General features: G+C 41.5%; 1 protein-coding gene across 3 annotated transcripts in view; it reads left to right on the top strand.

The window, feature by feature from the left end:
- The window catches only part of LOC124133690 (cyclic nucleotide-gated cation channel alpha-3-like), a 237,658-nt gene that overhangs the window by 203,916 nt on the left and 13,975 nt on the right, over nucleotides 1–19,767 (top strand). For all 3 annotated transcript variants that reach the window (XM_046498159.2, XM_046498158.2, XM_046498160.2), the window contains exon 3: nucleotides 11,396–11,529. In XM_046498159.2, coding sequence (XP_046354115.1) covers nucleotides 11,396–11,529 — 134 coding nt within the window. The remainder of the gene's footprint in view (nucleotides 1–11,395; nucleotides 11,530–19,767) is intronic.

Genomic DNA, 19,767 nt, shown 5'->3' on the forward strand with positions numbered 1-19,767 from the left:
GGTAAATAAGTACTGATTAACTTTGTAAATACCAACAGAGCAACTGGCTAATGTTTACAGATCAGCTTGTACATATTAACAGAGCACTGGTAAATATTATTAGGACAAAATATTAGTTTATTGAGCATGAAAAATCAGGTGATATAATTTCCACAGAATATATTCAATAAATTAAATGACATTATTTTTGTTACTCTCAATGCGGACTGTTCTTTGCATGACATTAACTGTTGCGTCTATGCTGCTGCTCGAAAACTGGAGGAACTCCATACAGTTTCCAAAGACATTGAACCACAAAAGGGTAATAAACAAAATTATGAAAAGAGAAACGCATTTCAAATTAAACTAAATCAAACAAGGAAAGATATATCCTGCTTAAAATTAGGGCAGGGCAATCAATGTCAAAACGCCAAACATCAGTTTTGAAAAGATTAAAAACAAAATACAAGACAACAAAAGAGAAAATTCGAAATCAAATTATTGATTCTCTGAAGGCAAAGTTAAAGGCTTGGACAGAAAGAAAAAGAAAGTGGCACAAGAAAAATAATTTCATAAAACAAAACAAATTGTTCAAATCTAATGAAAAACAATTGGACGAAACAAGAAATTCGGGGTATTGACACCCTCACACGAAGAACCATATCAGATCGTGGATCCCACCACCCTTGCTATTCCCTCATTCGCTTATATTAACCAATCATAATGGGAGGGCGTGGTTTGATTAACGTGGAGGCTCTTCGTGATAGAATTGTATTGTGCACTTTTGCATACATTTATTTGACTGATTATCCTCTTTTGAAGCATGACAAGACTCGTGATGAGTTTTCTTAATGACGAAAACAAGGCATTCCACTGTTTTCTTAAACCAGCCAAGTATGTGGGACATAATCTCAATGTCAGTGTTTATTTTGTTGATGATTGTGTACTCCTGGACGGTACAGAAATGAGTGTCGACCAAGCGAAGTGCCATATCAAATCGGCCCAGACTCAAGGAGGGGCTATCTTAACGACCACTGCATCCTATTTATGTGCAGTGTGTTGAGACGATAAGTAACCTAGCATAGTCCTTCGCTTGGATGAAGTCGGCTTCCTATTTGCTGCTCAGGGCCAGTCACTTCCCACTCGAAACCGTCAGTGTGTGATTTTGCATCCAGTGTAAATATGAAATGTAGAATATGCAATGAATTTAATGAGACTGCCAAACACATTGTCAGTATATGCCCAGCTTTGGCACAGACACAGTATCTTAAGCGACATGATGGAGCTCGGCCATGTTATTACCGTCTCCGCCATGTTTGTGGTTTTGACACAGAGGTCCATCCATTGTACGATCAAGAATATGTAGAGGGTGTCATGGAAAATGATAACTACAAAATTCTTTGGAACAGGCCCATATACAGCCTCAGACGTATCCAGGCCAACAAACCTGAAATCATTTATATCATTGAATTTTCTGTCCCTTTTGTCACCAATGTGATTGTCAAGATTCATGAAAAACGTTGCAACTATGCGCTTTCGACATTGACAGTAATGTGATTGACAAGATTGAGGGAAAAAATGGCAAATATGCAGACCTCGCTTTCGATATGTCACGCTTGCATCCCAAGTACCACGTTGTCCGACTCCCCATTGTTCTTGGTGCCTTAGGTTTGGTACCTCTCAATCTGTTGACTGACATTGGGAGAGTTATCTGGTTTGCTGCCATATAGCCCTTCTTACAATGTGGGTAATGCAGAAGGTTGCAGTGTTGGGGAGTCTTCACATTCTCCGAAAAGTTTGAATAGGCAGCGCTTCCTTGGAGAAGTCCAATAATAATAACGGCGGTGGTGATGATAGGGGTGACATGTGTATTCTGCGCGTACTTGGCCAAACCCTGCCAAAGCCAAAACGAACTTGAACATTTCAAATCCAATCATCACGTAGGTGTCACAAAAACTGCACAAATGATACACGGTGAGTGGGCTGCTTGTTGGTGCATTGTCACTTCAACGCCATCGCAATCCGAGATAGATGAATCCCGAGTATTAAATCAATAAACAATATGCATTGCACACCAACATCTTCCTAGAAACCAGTCTACGCATTAATTGTTTGAAAGCGCGCCCTAGTTTTACGTATTTTCGACACCAGAAATGTGCATATCTGTGTTCATGATAAACTCGGATCCTTGTGGGAATATGAATACAATGGTGGCGTTAGAATTCTCAGATCCACAGCCGAGGAAGAGGAAGCTGTGTGAGCTATGCCTTCCCTGAATTATGAATCCTTTGGGGAAACAAACTGAAGAGTTTTTTGTCTCCAGCATGTGTCGGCGTCTCCGTTAGGTCTGTCAACACGTGGTCTCAAGACCCCGCAGAGATACCTTATAATATTCGAACCATCTGTCCGCAAGTGGTAGCCATTTGAAGAACCTCTGTTCAACATTTGTTGCATAAGTCATGAGACCGTCAGTGTTTTGTGTGATCGATTAAATGATATTTTCTCGTTGGAGTTGCATGTTTCGTTTATGGTTTCCTTTGTATAAATTGGATACATGTTTATTGATATTGGTGTTGTTTTTAAAATAAAAGCCTAAAAAAATTTCCATAACCATAAAAAATATTTTTCAAAAAGCAGAGGCCATGGTACAGATGGGACTTTATCATAGTCATGTATTTATGAAGGTGACCGTATCCTGTTCCACAGGTGGTATCCGTTACACAAAAACATGCATGAACAAAAAACACGGCATCATATGGTACAAGTCAAAATAGGGGATTCATAGGACATCATATTAATTACATTAGAAGAGTTTTGTATGGCATATTATTATGATTACACACAGATTAAAATTGAAAATGCAGCAAAGATGGTTTGGGTGATCCTGGCACAGTGAGACTGGCTCGGCTCATCATCAGCTTAGTGTCATTGCCCACTCTTCATGTAGCCCAGACAACGAATGGGACTTCTCCCAGGAAGCGCTGCCTAGTCCAACACACCGAGAACTTTTCGGAGAATGTGAAAAATACAATGCCGGGTACTCTCCCTAAGGCACCGAGAACAATGGGGAGTCGGACAACGTCGTACTTGGGATGCAAGCGTGACATTTCGAAAGCGAGGTCCGCATATTTGCAATGTTTTTAATGAATCTTGTCAATCACAGTGTCAAAAGGGACAGAAAATTCAATGACATAAATGATTACACTGGATTTATTCAAAAGGATAAGATCAGGTTTGTTGGCCTGAATAGGTTTGAGGTTGTATATGGGCCTGTTCCAAAGAATTTAATATTTATCATTTTCCATGACACCCTCTACATATTCTGGGTCGTGCCATACATGTAGATGGATGGGCCTCTGTGTCAAAACCACAAACATGGCGAAGGCGGTAATAAAATGATCGAGCCACGCCACCATGGTGCTTAAGATACTGTGTTTGTGCCAAAGCTGGGCATACACTGACAATGTGTTGGACAGTCTCCTTAAATTCATTGCATATAATACAGTTCATATTAACATTTTGATGCAAAATGGCACATTGACGGTTTCGAGTGAGAATTCGATGCAGTGGTCGTTCAGATAGCCTCTCTTTGAGTCTTGGCCGATTTGATATGGCATTGAATTGCATCGTAGTAGTAGTAGTAGTAGTAGTAGTAGTAGTAGTAGTAGTAGGCTTGTGCACTAATTCATCTTGATAAAGAAAACAGTTATAAAGAATGAGACGCATTTCCTTTTCATGGACAAACCTCGAGTGGGTTCTGGGTTGGAACAGCTGCCCGGAAACAAAGAGCCGATTAAACTGATGATCAGGTGGTCATAATGTATATCCTGGCCAATTGTCTCATTGCGCCGCGACGTTGCTCATAGTATCAACCACAGGTTTGCCTGGACCTGACTCGACTACTTTCAGGCTGCCGTGGCATAGGTCAAAAGTTGCGTCAATCAACATTCACTCTCTCACAAACCAGCAATAGCAGTTTTTGTACTAAATCAATAAATCAGTTCACTGTTATCGGATTCTCAACCATGCCCCGGTGGATTATTTACACGCGGGAAACCATGGTATCAGAGAGCGATAATGAAATCACATTTGACCCGGTCATGCTAGGGTGGTATCCTCCCTGAACCATTCAGACAGTTGTTGGGGGCACGGGTGGCCCAGTCGTCTAAGGCGCCGCGATTCGCTGTGCAGAGTTGCGTCACTTGGGCACGCCAGAAACCTATGATTGTAGGTTCGAATCCCTGTTCGCCCCAATTATGTTTCTAGGTTTGTCAGCACAATACCCGTGCTCGTGGGTTTCACCGAAGTGGTAAACGTCTTAGACCTGCATCACTTCGGGCTTTCCTCCCACATTAAGCTGACACGCCGTGATATAACTGGAATAATGTTAAAAGCGGCGTTAAACCCAACTCACTCACTCACTCACTCACTCACTCACTCACTCAGACAGTTGTTATCCTAAACCTCTTGATATATTTATACTTTACCTCAACTGGATGTCAATTTCACCAAATGATGTATGTTCGATGTACGAAATCTGCACGTCGAAGGACACGGCAATATCATAACGGATGCCAATGACAAGCAGTTTTAAGTAGATAGCATCCGTACGTCTATTCAATAGCTCAAGTCACCACCTAATAAACAACGTGTTTAAAAATACATGGACATCCTTCTGTGAAATCTGTCGAAGCACTGTGGTCATTATCAAAATTACCCCTAATGGGTAATAACTAATATCAGTTATCTTTTATCCGAGTAGCGGTGTCATGTCTTGGCTTCCGGCTGTTTACCAGTATCCGGGCAACTGAATATCAATCCATTATATACGTGCTTGTGACAAAATTCAAGGAACAAAGCAATAATGTCTCTCCGCATTTCCCTGCAAATCAAACCCATTCGTGATAATTTCCGTACATATCAATTTTCGCTTTTCGATAAATAAGATATTCAGGCATTGGCTGTAGATTGGCTTTGTATTGACAGCCAAAAGAGAGTCCTTTCAAAGCCATAGAAACAAAATGGCTGCGGGAGTACTTCCGGTGATCGGCATTTACACTGCATCGGTGGTGTGATCCAGCCGTTCAACTTTCATATTAGCAGTAATCGAACATCACGAATGTGACATGTCGAGAGTCCCCTCGCTTTGCCCAGGCTACAAATGGAAAAACAGCTCGCAAACTGAAGAAATCACTCAAATCGAGGCTAAATCTTAATGGTCACGGACGCGTTTCCGGTTTAGCGACATGGGCCGTGATTAAACTGTTATATGAGAGAAAGCATTATCTGAGTTGACGGGTGTCTGTCAGAGAGGATTGTGTATCAGGTACTCGGAGGGTCTGAAACTGTGACGTGAGTCAACGGGAATGGAGGCATCGGGACCATTCGTGACCAACTCTTGTTATTCAGGGACAAGCCGAATAGCGACTCGTGCCCCTCACGTAGCCATTTTTACGACCGGGTTCCGTCTTAGCGCAAACGGGCATACCTAAAACAATTGTCAACTCGTTGCGTAATGGTTCACATATTTTTCCCCATATATTATATATATTTCAGATGCAATGTAAAGCACATCTGGGCATGCGGAATTATAGAGTATGATTGAACACATTTAACTGTGTCTTGGGAATATTTGTAGATGCAAGACATGTGTAAAATCAAAAATTATTTCTGAGGGATTCTTTTATGAACAACTTGAAATCATACGCGCATTCTGATTGTTTTGTCGTATTTTCGCACATAACATTCATCGATAGGGGGACGAGTCTTCTGGCAGGTTACGGAAAGGGGCGAGTGGTGACGAATGCATCGAGACAACTCTGTACACCTATATACATTACAGTGCAGTCGTCACTTCTCAACGGCATTTGTGAAATACTAGACAATGTTTCTTCAGATGAAGCAGACCATTTATATAGTACATTTCACATAGCAGAATATTGTCTCTTTTTATTTAAAACATTATGATGACGCTAATGATGTTGCAGTTGATGATGAGCCAGAAATTCGCTGGTGTTTTTAAACGTGCAATTTAACTAGTAAAACTGATGCCGATATAGGTCTTTAAGCAATATTATGAAAAAAAATGTTTAAAAGACACCATTCGAGTCTGTTGATTCTGGGAGTAGAACCATAACCTCATGATTTTTCCATTACCAAAATTTGCTACTTACAGCTTAGTATATTGTCTTCAATCTACTCATCTTGTGTTCGAATCCCAGATTGTCCCCGTTTATGATCCCCAGTCAAGAGAACATATACCACCTTCGTCGTTTAGATATTTCCTAACACATTAAGCTGACACGCCGCGGTACACCGGAAAACCCCGACCTTCTACGAGCTGGATAGAGCGTGCCCGCAGGGCGGAAGGTCGGTGTACGATCCCTGACTGCACCATACAACAAAACGGTGCTTGTTGTTACGCTGCCTGGCGCACGACATTAAGGGAATAAAACAAGGGCTTGTCGGCTCGGAGTCAATACACTGTTTCCGAGTAGGATATCAATGTTAAATTGCGGTATGGTATCTCAATGGGTTTGACTCCGAGTAAGAATAGGTCTTCAGCAATCCATGCTTGCCGTAAAATGCGACTATGCTTGTCGTAAGAGGCGACTAACGGAATCGGGTGGTCAGGCTCGCTAACTTGATGACTAGTTGATGCAGTAGATCGATGCTCATGATGTCAATCACTGGAATGTCTGGTTCAGACTCGAATATTTACTAACCGACGTCATATACCTGGAATATTGCTGAGCGCGGCTTTAAACAAACAAACAAACAAACCGGCATTAGTCTGTACTAGTACAAGCAGCAACATACACGCTATATAAGTGCAATAAGCTTTTACGCGACGCTAAAACCCCTCTTCACCTCACATCACCGCCGTCATATAGCTGGAATATTGCTGAGTGCGGCTTTAAACAACAAACAAACAAACAAAGCCTGAAAAACTGTTCATAGCGAACTCAAGTAGAACAATTAATGACAGAGCATAACGTCCTCATAGTCACTGATGCCATCGTCGGTGAGACCTTGTCCGATATATCAAGTTTCTGTATTATCAGGTCAGCGGGTCACTGAGACATATATGTATATTCTACAAAGTGTCATTGCAGGAATTCTGCAGAACCGATTAAAGCTGTCGCTCGGGAATCCGTGACATTATCTCCACAGATTCGCATGGACTTTAAGAACATTGGTCGTGATGCGTGCAATGTGACACGAGTCTCACACACGTGCTTGCTGGGTACTAGAGTCAAGATTCTTTATTTTAAGCTTGGAGGCCTCGTAGCCCAGAGTACAATACATTTATATCTCATTTATTTGTGGGACTTACACAATTGATGTACAATTATTCCATAATATGTGACGTAATACATAATGCATATGTTGTTGTTGTTGTTTTTAGTTTAATTTGTTACGTTTAAGACCTTTGATTGTTGAATTTGTTGTAGAGGACATTAGTTCAAATTTCTGACGAGAAGGATGTTTATGGTAATATAGTGGGATGAATGTATTTCTTCTACTATTTCTACTATTTTTATAATATGAGTGAGTGAGTTGGTTTTAACGCCCCTTTTAACAGTATTCCAGTTATATCACGGCGTGTCAGCTTAATGTGGGAGGAAAGTACGAAGTGATGCATATCTCAGACGTTTACCACTTCGGTGAAACCCACGAGCACGAGTATGGTGCTGACAAACCTAGAAACATAATTGGGGCGAATCGGGATTCGAATCCACAATCATAAGTTTCTGGCGTGCCCGAGGGACGCAACTCTGCACAGGGAATCGCGGCGCCTTAGACGACTGGGCCACCCGTGCCCCCTTTAACAATATGAACAGACTAGTACAAAATGGTACCCATCCTCAATAACCAATTCCCCACAGTGGCCACAGTATAGCAGCAGCTGGCCAACATTAGTTTTTGCATTATTTTACGATAACGCAGTTATTGTATTATTAAACTATGAGAAAGAGTGCGAAACTTAGCCAACACAAAGAGTAAATCTTTATCTAAAACACCTGATGTGATGATATACATCTCTGGCCCTAGTAATGACTTGTATGAATTATAATGTGACAGGAAATCTAAGCTCGTAATCTTTTGAAACCAATTCTGTATCTCTATATCTACGCATGGGCGGACGGGTAGCCGAGTGGTTAAAGTGTTCGTTCGTCACGCCGAAAACCCGGGTTCGAATCCCGACATGGGTACAATGTGTGAAGTCCATTTCTGGTGTCCCCCGTCGTGATATATCTGGAATATTGCTAAAAGCGGCGGAAAACCATCCTCCCTCACACATCTCTGTTTAAACATGGTTTGAAACCCTTAGTATTTCCACAATCCTGTGCAATCCAGATATAAGCCCAACCTGTTTGAAATCATAACATTCTGACATATGAAACCGACCTGTTTGAAATCATAACATTCTGACATATGAAACCGACCTGTTGGAAATCATAACATTCTGACATATGAAACCGACCTGTTTGAAATCATAACATTCTGACATATGAAACCAACCTGTTTGAAATCATAACATTCTGACATATGAAACCAACCTGTTTGAAATCATAACATTCTGACATATGAAACCAACCTGTTTGAAAACATAACATTCTGACATATGAAACCGACCTGTTTGAAATCATAACATTCTGACATATGAAACCAACCTGTTTGAAATCATAACATTCTGACATATGGAACCAAACTGTTTGAAATCATAACATTCTGACATATGAAACCAACCTGTTTTCACACTACATTGCATAAAGTGATGCAACACCGACATAACGGGATCAGTTCGTGCAAACTGACATGATACTCCCAGAACTGAAATAAGTTGTTACAAAAAGGCCCCAAACGGAGTATAAAAGAAATGATTCTGTATTACCATATTAGTTATATTTTCTATGCCAAACGTAACACATGTTGTCGCTACAAAGGGGCAGAGTTCGTCCCTTGACCACGCCCGAAAGGTGTGTCAGAACCATTACCGTGCTCGTGGGTTTCACCAAAGTGGTAAACGTCTAAGACCGGCATCGCTTCGGCTGACACGGTTGTACAACTGGAATACTGTTAAAAGCGGCGTTTAACACAGCTCCCTCACTCATTGGTTACAAAGTGACCCGTGGAGACGCCGGGGTAGAATAGGTCTTCAGCAACCCATACTTACCGTAAAAGGTGACTATGCTTGTCGTAAAAGGCGACTAACGGGATCGGGTGGTCAGGATCGCTGACTTGGTTGATGCATGTCATCGATCCCAATTGCGTGGATCGATGCTCATGATATTAAACACTGGATTGTCTGGTCCAGACTCGATTATTTACAGACCGCCGTCATATAGCTGGAATAATGCTGAGTGCGGCGTTAAACAACAAACAAACAAACAAAGTTACAAAGTATACCACCATAGTCTGGAGTGGACTTGAGATCAGTGATGTCCTCGTTTAGGTATACTGTGAAGGACTGGCTTGATTTCTGTGTACGTCGGTGTTGTCTCTGACGAAGGCGTGTATAATTTTGTTGATTTTCCTCCGAAGACAAATTATTGGTTGGGGCGTAGGTCCTTGCAGTAGGACTGAAGATCATATAGCTCAGTATCACTCTTCATCGGTCGATTATTGCGTGGATCGATGCTCTTGATGTCACTGGATTGTCTGGTCCAGACTCGATTATTTACAGACCGCCGTCATACAGCTGGAATATTGCTGCGTGAACACTGTGACCATCCGATCCCCGATTTAGTTGACTGCAGCGACAAGAACGTGCTGGTGGGAAACATGTCTGACCCAGCATGTCTATGACATGAGAATCCTGAGATACAGTACACACGGAACATTATTGTAAACAACTAACAACCTAACTAAACCAATACCAACAAAAGAAATTAGGGCGATGGCATCTACTATTGCTTAAGGTAAGCTTCAGTACCTAATTGTAGGAAGTAATTATCACCGCAATATCCACACCCCTGGTGATGTTGCTTGGCCAAGGTTTCACCTCCAGTCGTAACAGAGTCTGCATGGTGTTCCTGTACACGCGGCAGGCGATGATAGGCGCCAGACTCAACCGTTTGTAAGCTTCTCCTTCCACTAATTAGGTTAGTCGGCTCTGGTTGTCGTTACTTTCGACTGATTATTGACATGCTCACAACTGTTTAAAGAGGAGGAATACCAGGGGCAAAGTTTGTCTGCCCGTCCAGTTGATTAAGAAATGAAACACAGACTGACCGGCCTGGGGTTACTGTCATGGCTGAAGTCCGTCAGCTGTTCTAGCGGGCACTTTGGTTGGGTCAGCGAGAGTACGTTTAGGTTTTTGGGAGGAGGGTGTGTACCTTGTTTGGGATAATTTAGAAAGATTGAACCAGATTCTCGGCACAGGAACTAGTTACGTTCTCCATGCTTACAATAGTTGGTAAGGATAATAGTATCTTCAAGAACTGTCCTTCAAATCACCAACGTTTGTGGGATTTACCAGCCAAGGGTATATGTTTATTGGTTTGATGTATTCCTGCGGGTGTTTTCGTGCAGATTCAATAGGAAAATAAAATCAAATGTTGTAAAAATACGATCAATACCTTCCAACGGACGCTTAAACAAACACTCGTGAAAGGAGTTCAACTTTATTTGATTATTCTCACCCCGCAGTGCTGGTGTTAGTCTCACACAGATGTTACTTCAATGGATCTGGATACGCCCAATGAGGAAGAATAAGTAAGGTTCACAGTTTTGCCGATCTGACAATTCGGGAATTGGGTGGCATGATGGTTGGTGATTTAGAATATTTAATGGACGTAATCAGATGCGAGTTGGGTGTAACGGTACACGACTGATTGTATGGTTTGAGTAATAACAGCCTCAGGTTGCAGTTGGTTAAGCGTTACATAGGCATTGTATTACGCCATCTATATCAACATGTTTTCAAAATGTATGAAAATGGAACCGTCTTTGAATGTATATTTCACTGAGAATTTTGTAATGTGTTGTCTGACGAATGCCTTAGCCTCGCAGTGGTGTAGTTATCCAGATAATGCTTTACGAACAAGAAAAGAATATTCGAGAATTAACTCTGTATGGAACTGAAAGCACTTAAGGTTGAACTGAAGACACTATCTCACACACCATATCTAGAAGGCTTAGACACAGAGAAGTCAAAATACCTTGTGTCATCAATGATTTTCGGTGATCCATTCATATCATTTTCACCGCTTGTTTGCCTTACCACCAACTGAATCTGTTTAGACGAATAATCAAGATTGGTTATTCTCTGGCGTTTGCGTTATATATTTGGTTTCAAAGCCAGGACAACCCGTTTCCGCGAAGTATTAACACCCTCCTCACTTCCGGGTCGCAAGACATCGCACGAATGCAATGTGACTTATCTAATACATCATCTTGTTTCTGGCAGGTCATCAAGGCATGGGCACAAGGGGGCCGCCGCCCTGCCCGGAGGCCCGATTCCTTTCTGGAGCGGTTCGCCATGGGGGGCAAGGACATGCATCACCACCCCGGGGTTCGACAGAGGAAGATCTCAGACATACGGTAAGTTCGATGGACCTTCAGAATGTCAGTCCGACATACATGAATGTTTAATGAAGCAATAATAGCTTACCTTTTACCAACTACTATACGCTATAGGAGAAGGACCAATCTCATTAAAAACAGATCTTAGTTTTCGCTACCGCTAAACAAAGATCTGAGGACATCCCATTATGGGTCATGTCAGAACGACCTTTCGCGAATTTTGACCAACCAATGAAATGACTGACAAGAAATCGACATTAGCCAATCAGAAGGCAGCTTTCTCGAGCTTTACGACACTAGTTTTTAACTGGCGACTGGCGACATATTTTGACGTATTCTCGATTAAGAAAATTAAACTGATACGAAGAACATTCTGGAATGGCTTATAGATGGCCTAGATTGTATGGATATAATCATAAAACACGTAACTGTCGTTCGGAATACCCCGTGTTAAATAGTTCGTGGTTGCATGATTAGAAAACTTATTCCGACTGTCACTTTCATGATCTGGTAAGCGACGCTCTGATTGGTTGTATGAAAGGTCGTTCTGACGTGAACCTTAATGGGATGTCCTCAGATCTTTGTTTAGCGATAGCGAGAGCTAAGATCAGATTTTAATGAGATTGGAGAAGGACATGCTTGCCCTGTTCGTAAACACCAGGTGCCATCACTGATTTACAGTTATCTATTCATGTCATTTTCACCATTACTTTGGAATCCATTTAGGCAGATAATCGAGATTTTTTCATCGACATTATATATGTAATTGTGTTGATGTCATTCAAACCCGGACTGTCAGCGAGGCTAGTCTACACGTTATTATTTGAGCTAACTCACAGACCCGCATTCCATAGGAATACAGCTTAACTTGGTCATGCGAGTTTGTGGTTGTCAAAACTTGGTACTGGAACTGGCTGCAGGCAAAGAAGTAATCAATGATTTTGTTGTAAAGGTTTTTAGAATTTCAGGTGTGTTAACTACCATTGATCATTCGTTTGTCCTGTATAGAAGGATATATTGTAGTCAATAGATATTCTTCGCAAGTTTCTTCAATGGGATGTTATATGCATCAGCGAAAGTCGCAATATATAAGCTTCTAGAACTGCCTTTCAAAGTTCATGGCATATGACATTTTTTTAAAATAAGGTATCAGACATTATGTAATTCAATGTCATTTGATATGATGATATATGTTATAACTTTTGCATTTTGCTAAATCCATTATATTTTTTTAAATGATGTTTTCAATGTTATGTGGATTAAATCCACAATATTTATATATCCCATGCAAGCATTAACAACGTGATGAAAGGGATGTGCATTACACGTGTACGTCATAATTAGCATAAACAACACCGATCATTCGCGATGGGAAAAGTTTCGTGCACCAGTTTGTTAGGCATTACGCATGCATTCATTCTTAACCGTTCCAAAGCGGTAAACGTCTGAGACCTGCATCACTTCGTGCTTTCCTCCCACTGAGACACGCCAGATATAACTGGAATATTATTCAAAGCGGCGTTAAACCCAAATCACTCACTCAGAATGTTTATTAAAAGCAGTGCCTACTCAGTGTTTAGCTTGAACGTTTGACAATCAGGAAGAGAATTTATGGATGTCAACTTCTTTATTATAAGGAACACAACGTTTCGGAGTATATACTTACTCCTTCATCAGGTGAAAAAAGAATTATTTTCCTTATTCTCTTCTAAATGCCTTTCAAAGATTTGACAATCAGACTCGGATAATCCCATTCACATCTGTAGTACATATTGACCTCTGCTGAGAATCCGAATATATGGACTAGAAGCAAATGTCTGGAGAAACGCCTCCCTTCAACAGGGATAGAACATACAAATTACAAAGACACATCACAAGAGGAGATAATGTGTTTAAAGTCTGCATATGCATATATCGTTGACATTTGGAATCCCTAGTCGACACATTATACCTACCAAAGGAAATGGTGGCCCTTAACTCAAGACACCGACACCGAATAAATCGATCAAAAACTGTTGCTATGAAGACCTGGGGCGTATAACCTTTCGCCATACTTAATGGCAGTTTTGTAGAGGCTTTTAAATAAATCTCTCCTCACCCATGAAAGCGCACAAGGTCTACTTGCTAACCAAGACTCTGCCTCATGCAATCTCTTGATCAAAATGGCGTCGTCTATCATTTGATTGGTTGAAATCGGATCGCCAAGAGTCTCCAAACACCGGCGTAAGTTTCTTCAATAGTATTTCTCAGCTGGATTGTCTCTTAAGGTTTAAATATATTCTGAAAACAGCCTGCACTATCACCGATGGAAGGAATTGTTGAGATCTGATATATTGCATACACAGCCCCTCAATTGCACCAGAGACACGAAATAAGGACACGCGGAGATGAAGGAGACGATAATTGGCGCCTAAAAGAATGGGAGTGCATGAAAATGGTTTATATTAAAAGCTTTGGAAAATTCCAACGTCTCGCTGCAGATATTACGTGCGCGATCGCCGTATGTGATAATGTAATCCTTCCCAGCACAAATACAATCAACCATTGTTGCTCTGCTTTCAGCGAGTGGATAATTACTCCAGCATAAAGTGTGTCTTCACCCAATTGCTGCAACAAAACTAAAAACTCGCGGACTAGAACACGAAACTATATTAGCGTCCAGTGAAATAAAATTAGAGTTAATCGCCATGGTTTATCTTCCCTCATCCCCATATTCCTGTACACACCTTAGATTGTGATAGTTGCTCAAATGCAGGGGCGATCGATGACGAGAACCTGATCTCGCGAGAAACGAGATGTCTGCGCTGCCAACATTGAATTACTCTCGAGCCCAGTTGCTTTAGAAGCTTCATTACCACAAATTCGGGATCAATCTTCAAAAGAATTGGCACCAAATTCCTTCAAGATGTCTCTCTGTAGCTGGGACAGGATTACAGACAGTCGGTCCATACTGTCTTCAGTTCCCTTAGTCGCTCATGATCGCTTGCCCACTGAAGTCGAGTGAAGTTCAAATATTTTGGTTGGAGGTTATTTCAATGACGTAAGCACGTTGCGATTTCAAGTGCGGAGGAGAGCAGTGCCCGTCATGGGAGAAGTTCGTGGGCGACAGACGAAAATTGGCTCTGGCAGATGTCTCGGTCCATGAGATTCTTCATGCGTTTGTTCAAACTGCACGTGATCAAGTTGAGAAAATGGTTCTTATGATTAAGTTATTCATTGATAATAGGTTATAGTGGGACATGAAAACTGCCAAAATGTCACCAAAAAAAAGGGTTATCTTTGTCCAGTATAATGGAACTATAAGAGGTCAAGAACATTGTCTGCAAAGTTGTATGGTCGATTAAATGGTTTATTGTATTTACAATAAACTCTGTTGTTTATGTCCTATACACGCCAGAAACCTATGATTGTGGGTTCGAATCCCGGTTCGCCCAATAATGTTTCTAGGTTTGTCAGCACCGTACCCGTGCTCGCGGGTTGCACCGAAGTGGTAAACGTCTTAGACCTGCACCACTTCGGGCTTTCCTCCCACATTAACCTGACACGGCGTGATATAACTGGAATACTGTTAAAAGCGGCGTTAAACCCAACTCATTCACTTGTAATATCAGCAATATGTAATCGGACCACAAGCCCAAATTCTATTCTTTATGAAGTATTGTTGAATTAGTGAGAATATTTTTACGGCGCTTTTAGCAATATTCCAGTATTATGTGTCACCAGAAATGGGCTTCACACACTGGAAATACTGTTAGATATGTTAAACGAGAGTATGTTTAGGTTAACCCCGTTATCAACAACACTACAGCTATGTCATGGTGGCCAGGGACCCGCTCCACAAAGCGACCATTTACTCCAAGGTGAGGTGAAATGGGATTTAACGTCGCGTCCAAGATTATTGCACTTATATGTGTGTGGCTGCTTGTACTAGACCGGACTGATGTCGATTTATAGTGCTAGCTCACTGAGATACCATGCCGCAATTTAACATGAATTCCCCACTCAGACACAGTATACTGACTCCGAGCCGACCAGTCCTTGATTAAGCCCCTTAATGCCGAGCGCCAGACAGGGTAACAACAAGTACCATCTTTTAACGTCTTTTGGTATGACGCGTCCGGGGATCGAACTCCGGACCTTCCGCTCTCCGGGCGGAAGCTCTACCACTAGACCACGGAGGCGGTCCATTTGCTTCAAGACGAACCTTACTTTAACATAGTCTTACGATAGCCGTGGCGCTGACATCACTTCGTGGAAGGGAACGTGCACTTTTTACGGATGTAGTCCATGCGAACTAATATAACTAATTTGTTTTCAGAACTCGATTTGCCAAATCACAAAAAGCGCACCTCTTTTCAATATGTTGAATACTATCCGACACCTTTACATACAAATCAGTATCATCTTTACGAGAACTGTTCTCTCCTTGTGGTCGGACAGGTATGCTATAATTCATATGCAGCAGCCATTGTGTCCACGCAGGCCCAAGTTCGGCCATCCAATACACAATGACATACTGGAGACATATGCTATCCCAAACTCCCATCATAGCAAACGTAAGCGGGAGAAACTTACGAATATATGAAGGCACCCATGGAAACTAAACCTTTGTAATATCATTGCTGGTTGTAGATATTCATGCGATCTCATAGTTGTGCATAAAATAAAAAGATATAGATATCCATAATCACTTCATATCAGAATTTATTTAGATTAGACCCCCGAAAATACTTAAGTTGTCATGATAGAAAGTCAAATGTGTGTCTGTATTCTGACAAAAAAGCCCATCCAATCCAGTTAGCTGTGGCTACTCCGGATATTGTCGGCGGGCGTATGTCCGATGCTGTAATCAAACTGAAAACCTTCTCTAAGACGATTGCACTGTATATGACTTCTATCGAGGTCTATCTACCAAATGCGACAAACATGTATAATTCATAAGTCTTCATAAGCCATTCATATTATACAGTCTAATAAATCGGTTTTTTTCCCACCATCAGCTCTTGTGGCAGTCGCTGACTGAAATCGTATATACAATTCCCGATCGTGATCCGTCTAATGTGTTTATCAGCGCTCTGGCTCTGGGCACGCTTATGAGAAACGATTGCATCTATATACGCTTACTATATGTAATATAAACGCTTTCTATTATGAAAATATAATAAATCATATGTTCCAATATTTATTTATGTTGACAAGTAGTAAAGACAACAGTTAGGGTCATTTAACTGTTGGAATAGACTTGCGATACTTTACACTTCGTGGCTGTGCAATAGTGAGGTGGTGAAATTGGGTTTAACGTCGCGTCCAAGATGTGTGTGTGTGTGTGTGTGTGGCTGCTTGTACTAGTCCGGACTGATGACGATTTATAGTACTAGCTCACTGAGATACCATGCCACAGTTTAACATGAATACCCCACTCAGACACAGTATACTGATCTGAGCCGACCAGTCCTTGTTTTAGCCCCTTAATGCCGAGCGCCAGACAGGATAACAACAAGTATCATCTTTTAACGTCTTTTGGTATGACGCGGCCGGGGATCGAACCCTTGTGCAATAGTAATGCAGTGACTTTATCTCCCCGCACTGCAAATTCCCTGGCATTATGTTGCGAGATGATATGTCCTTTCGTGGCATTTAATCCTTTGCGAGTGAGTTGAAAATATAGGTGAAACGGGGTCAAATTCATGCGTGCGTGCGTGCGTGCGTGCGTGCGTGCGTGCGTACGTACGTGCGTGTGCGCGCTTGTACTAGGTCCCTACCTATGCCGGGTTTTAAAGTGCCAACACTATGTGACAGCATCATATGCCTCTCTGGATATCAGTTATCTCCCTCAAACATTGATTGGAATGCGCTGCGTCTTCTTCTTCTTCTTCTTCTTCTTCTTCTTCTTCTTCTTCTTCTCATAATTATGATTTGTATTATTAGTAGTATGTACAGATTAAAATAAAAAATGCAGCAAAAAGGGAGGGGTGATCCTGGCACAGTCAGGCTGGTTAGGCTCATCATCAGCTCAGGGTCCTTCCCCCCCCTACACGCAGCCCAGACAGCAAATGGAACTTCTCCCAGGAAGCGCTGCCTTGTCGAACCCACCCAGAACTTTTCGGAGAATGTGAATACTGCAGCCTTCTGCATTACCCAGGGTTCTATTCCTGGCAGCAAACCCGGGTACTCTCCCATTATTATTATTATTATTATTATTATTATTATTATTATTATTCCTACGTATACTTTGGATCGGCATGCACCCAATTCATTAGCTAAGATTTCATCATTAATATAGTTACGGGTTCAGCTCTATGAAGAGAACTTAATCGATCAGTTTAAAGTATTGCAGAGTATTTCAAGTTAATCAAGTTATGAAAATCTAAATATAGAGCGTTTCCCTCTGAAAGTCCACATTTACTCTCTGCAGCCAGATTAAGGCATGCAGTGTTCCCAGCATGGAAGATCACCGGTTTGATATGCTCCTTTTCTGTAGTGCTCTACACTTCGCTCTCCTCGGGCCCATCTCAGGGTATAAGTTCCACAGGCGCTCCATGTCGTGATTCGTTTTTGTTTGCAATTGCGGCAGAAAGTCTAAAACTTGGAATGGGTTATCAAGAAAGGAAAACGGAATGGCATTCGATAGCTTGCAAAAACTCTCAGAACGTGAGGATTTGGACGTTCATCCAGTCACTGATTAATACTGTGTTTTTTAGGAATTTTCTAGATTTGGACGTTCATTCGGTCGTTGATTAATATTGTTTTTCGAATTTTCGAGATTATTTTCTTGTGTAAACTGCTAACAGGATTACTCGGCCGCCTGAAACCTGACTAAGGATAAACTCACAATGATGTCTTTACCCAGTGCCAAGCTTCTTCACGTGGCCATGACATGAGAGTTTGATATCACGGCGTGTCACCATAGTTACGATCGTACAAAAACTTTCAAGTCAGTGCATATGCGTAACTAAACAAATGTAATAATAATGAAATTAGATATAAAAAATTGTGGTATTTCAAACTGTGACTATTCATAACTAAAAGCCACAAACTCTTTCTATAGCATCGATTGTACAATTCCAACCATGGATTGGATTGTCTTGCTTGACAACGGTATAAGGATCTATACCGAAACGACGCTTTTACTGTAGTTAAAGAAGTTGTTATCAAAAAATTGTGCCTACCTTGTAATTCCGACCACAACAGGATCATGTGTCCATGAACCACCACCAAGTAGGGATGAAACCGGGTGTTCGCGAAAAGGTTAGCATATCCGGCCCACCGGTGGCACCCGTCACAAACACATGCAAAGGCAAACCAATAAACATTTTTCAGAAGGTGATGCGCGGATCATTTCATAAGGTTTTTGACATAAGAACAATACTTGAATCTGGACACACTCTGTACGCTGAGTGCACAAGTATACGATCATGTTATGTAGACTCGAGAATAGCCTGATTGAACCAGCAAAAACCACTCGACTTGGGTTCAGCTGAAAATTGAATGCATGTCTACTTAAGTAAATTACTGCACAGAAAGCAAAGGGCATTAGAAGACATGAAGAGTTCCATCGCTGCTACATCTTCAAGCTTTAATCAAGCCTCGGTTTGACCGAGTCTGTATGTCCAATGATTGCTGCACATCGGAAGTTAGAAGGGAGCCATTCTAAACCCCGAACACTTGCTCTAATCTTATTCTGGTTAGATGATAAGTGACCAATTATTCTCCCAGACGGGACTAAGCTTGATATAAGCTCAGCCAGCAGGACGCCATGCGAAATAGGGTGCTAGTCAAGTCGTAACCCTGTTCAAAAAAAATCTTTCCCTTATCACAACCATAGCGATGTTTCTCAATGGCCAGATTCGTCCTGGGGGTTGATTGAATCATATGATTTGCGTTGTTTACTTATCATTTCCTTCATCTAGTATCGACGAAGTTTAACCATAGCGTAGACTCCTTGTTTGTCTAAGCCAAGGATAGCAAGGATATTGTTTCGCGCTGGTTTGTGGTCACGACCCTTTTCCGCTCCGCCTTCCTCTATCTAACTGAAGTGTCATGGCCGTTCGGAAGGTCTAACCTTACTATTGACTTTCGCTTGCTCAAGTGAGAAAATTAGTTTCAGTTTGTTATTCCACTGGATCTAGCCGGCCTTTCAGTGACAGTGGCACTCTTTAATAGCGCCAGCGGTTCAATGGTCGACTATTGCTCAGATGAACCTTTCCACTTAAAATAATTTGTAATACTTTTGGTTAGGCTATATGAGCTCCTATG

The sequence above is a fragment of the Haliotis rufescens genome, unplaced genomic scaffold (assembly GCF_023055435.1).
Source record: "Haliotis rufescens isolate VD_foot unplaced genomic scaffold, xgHalRufe1.0.p SCAF_7, whole genome shotgun sequence".
Classification (NCBI taxonomy): Eukaryota; Metazoa; Mollusca; class Gastropoda; order Lepetellida; family Haliotidae; genus Haliotis; species Haliotis rufescens.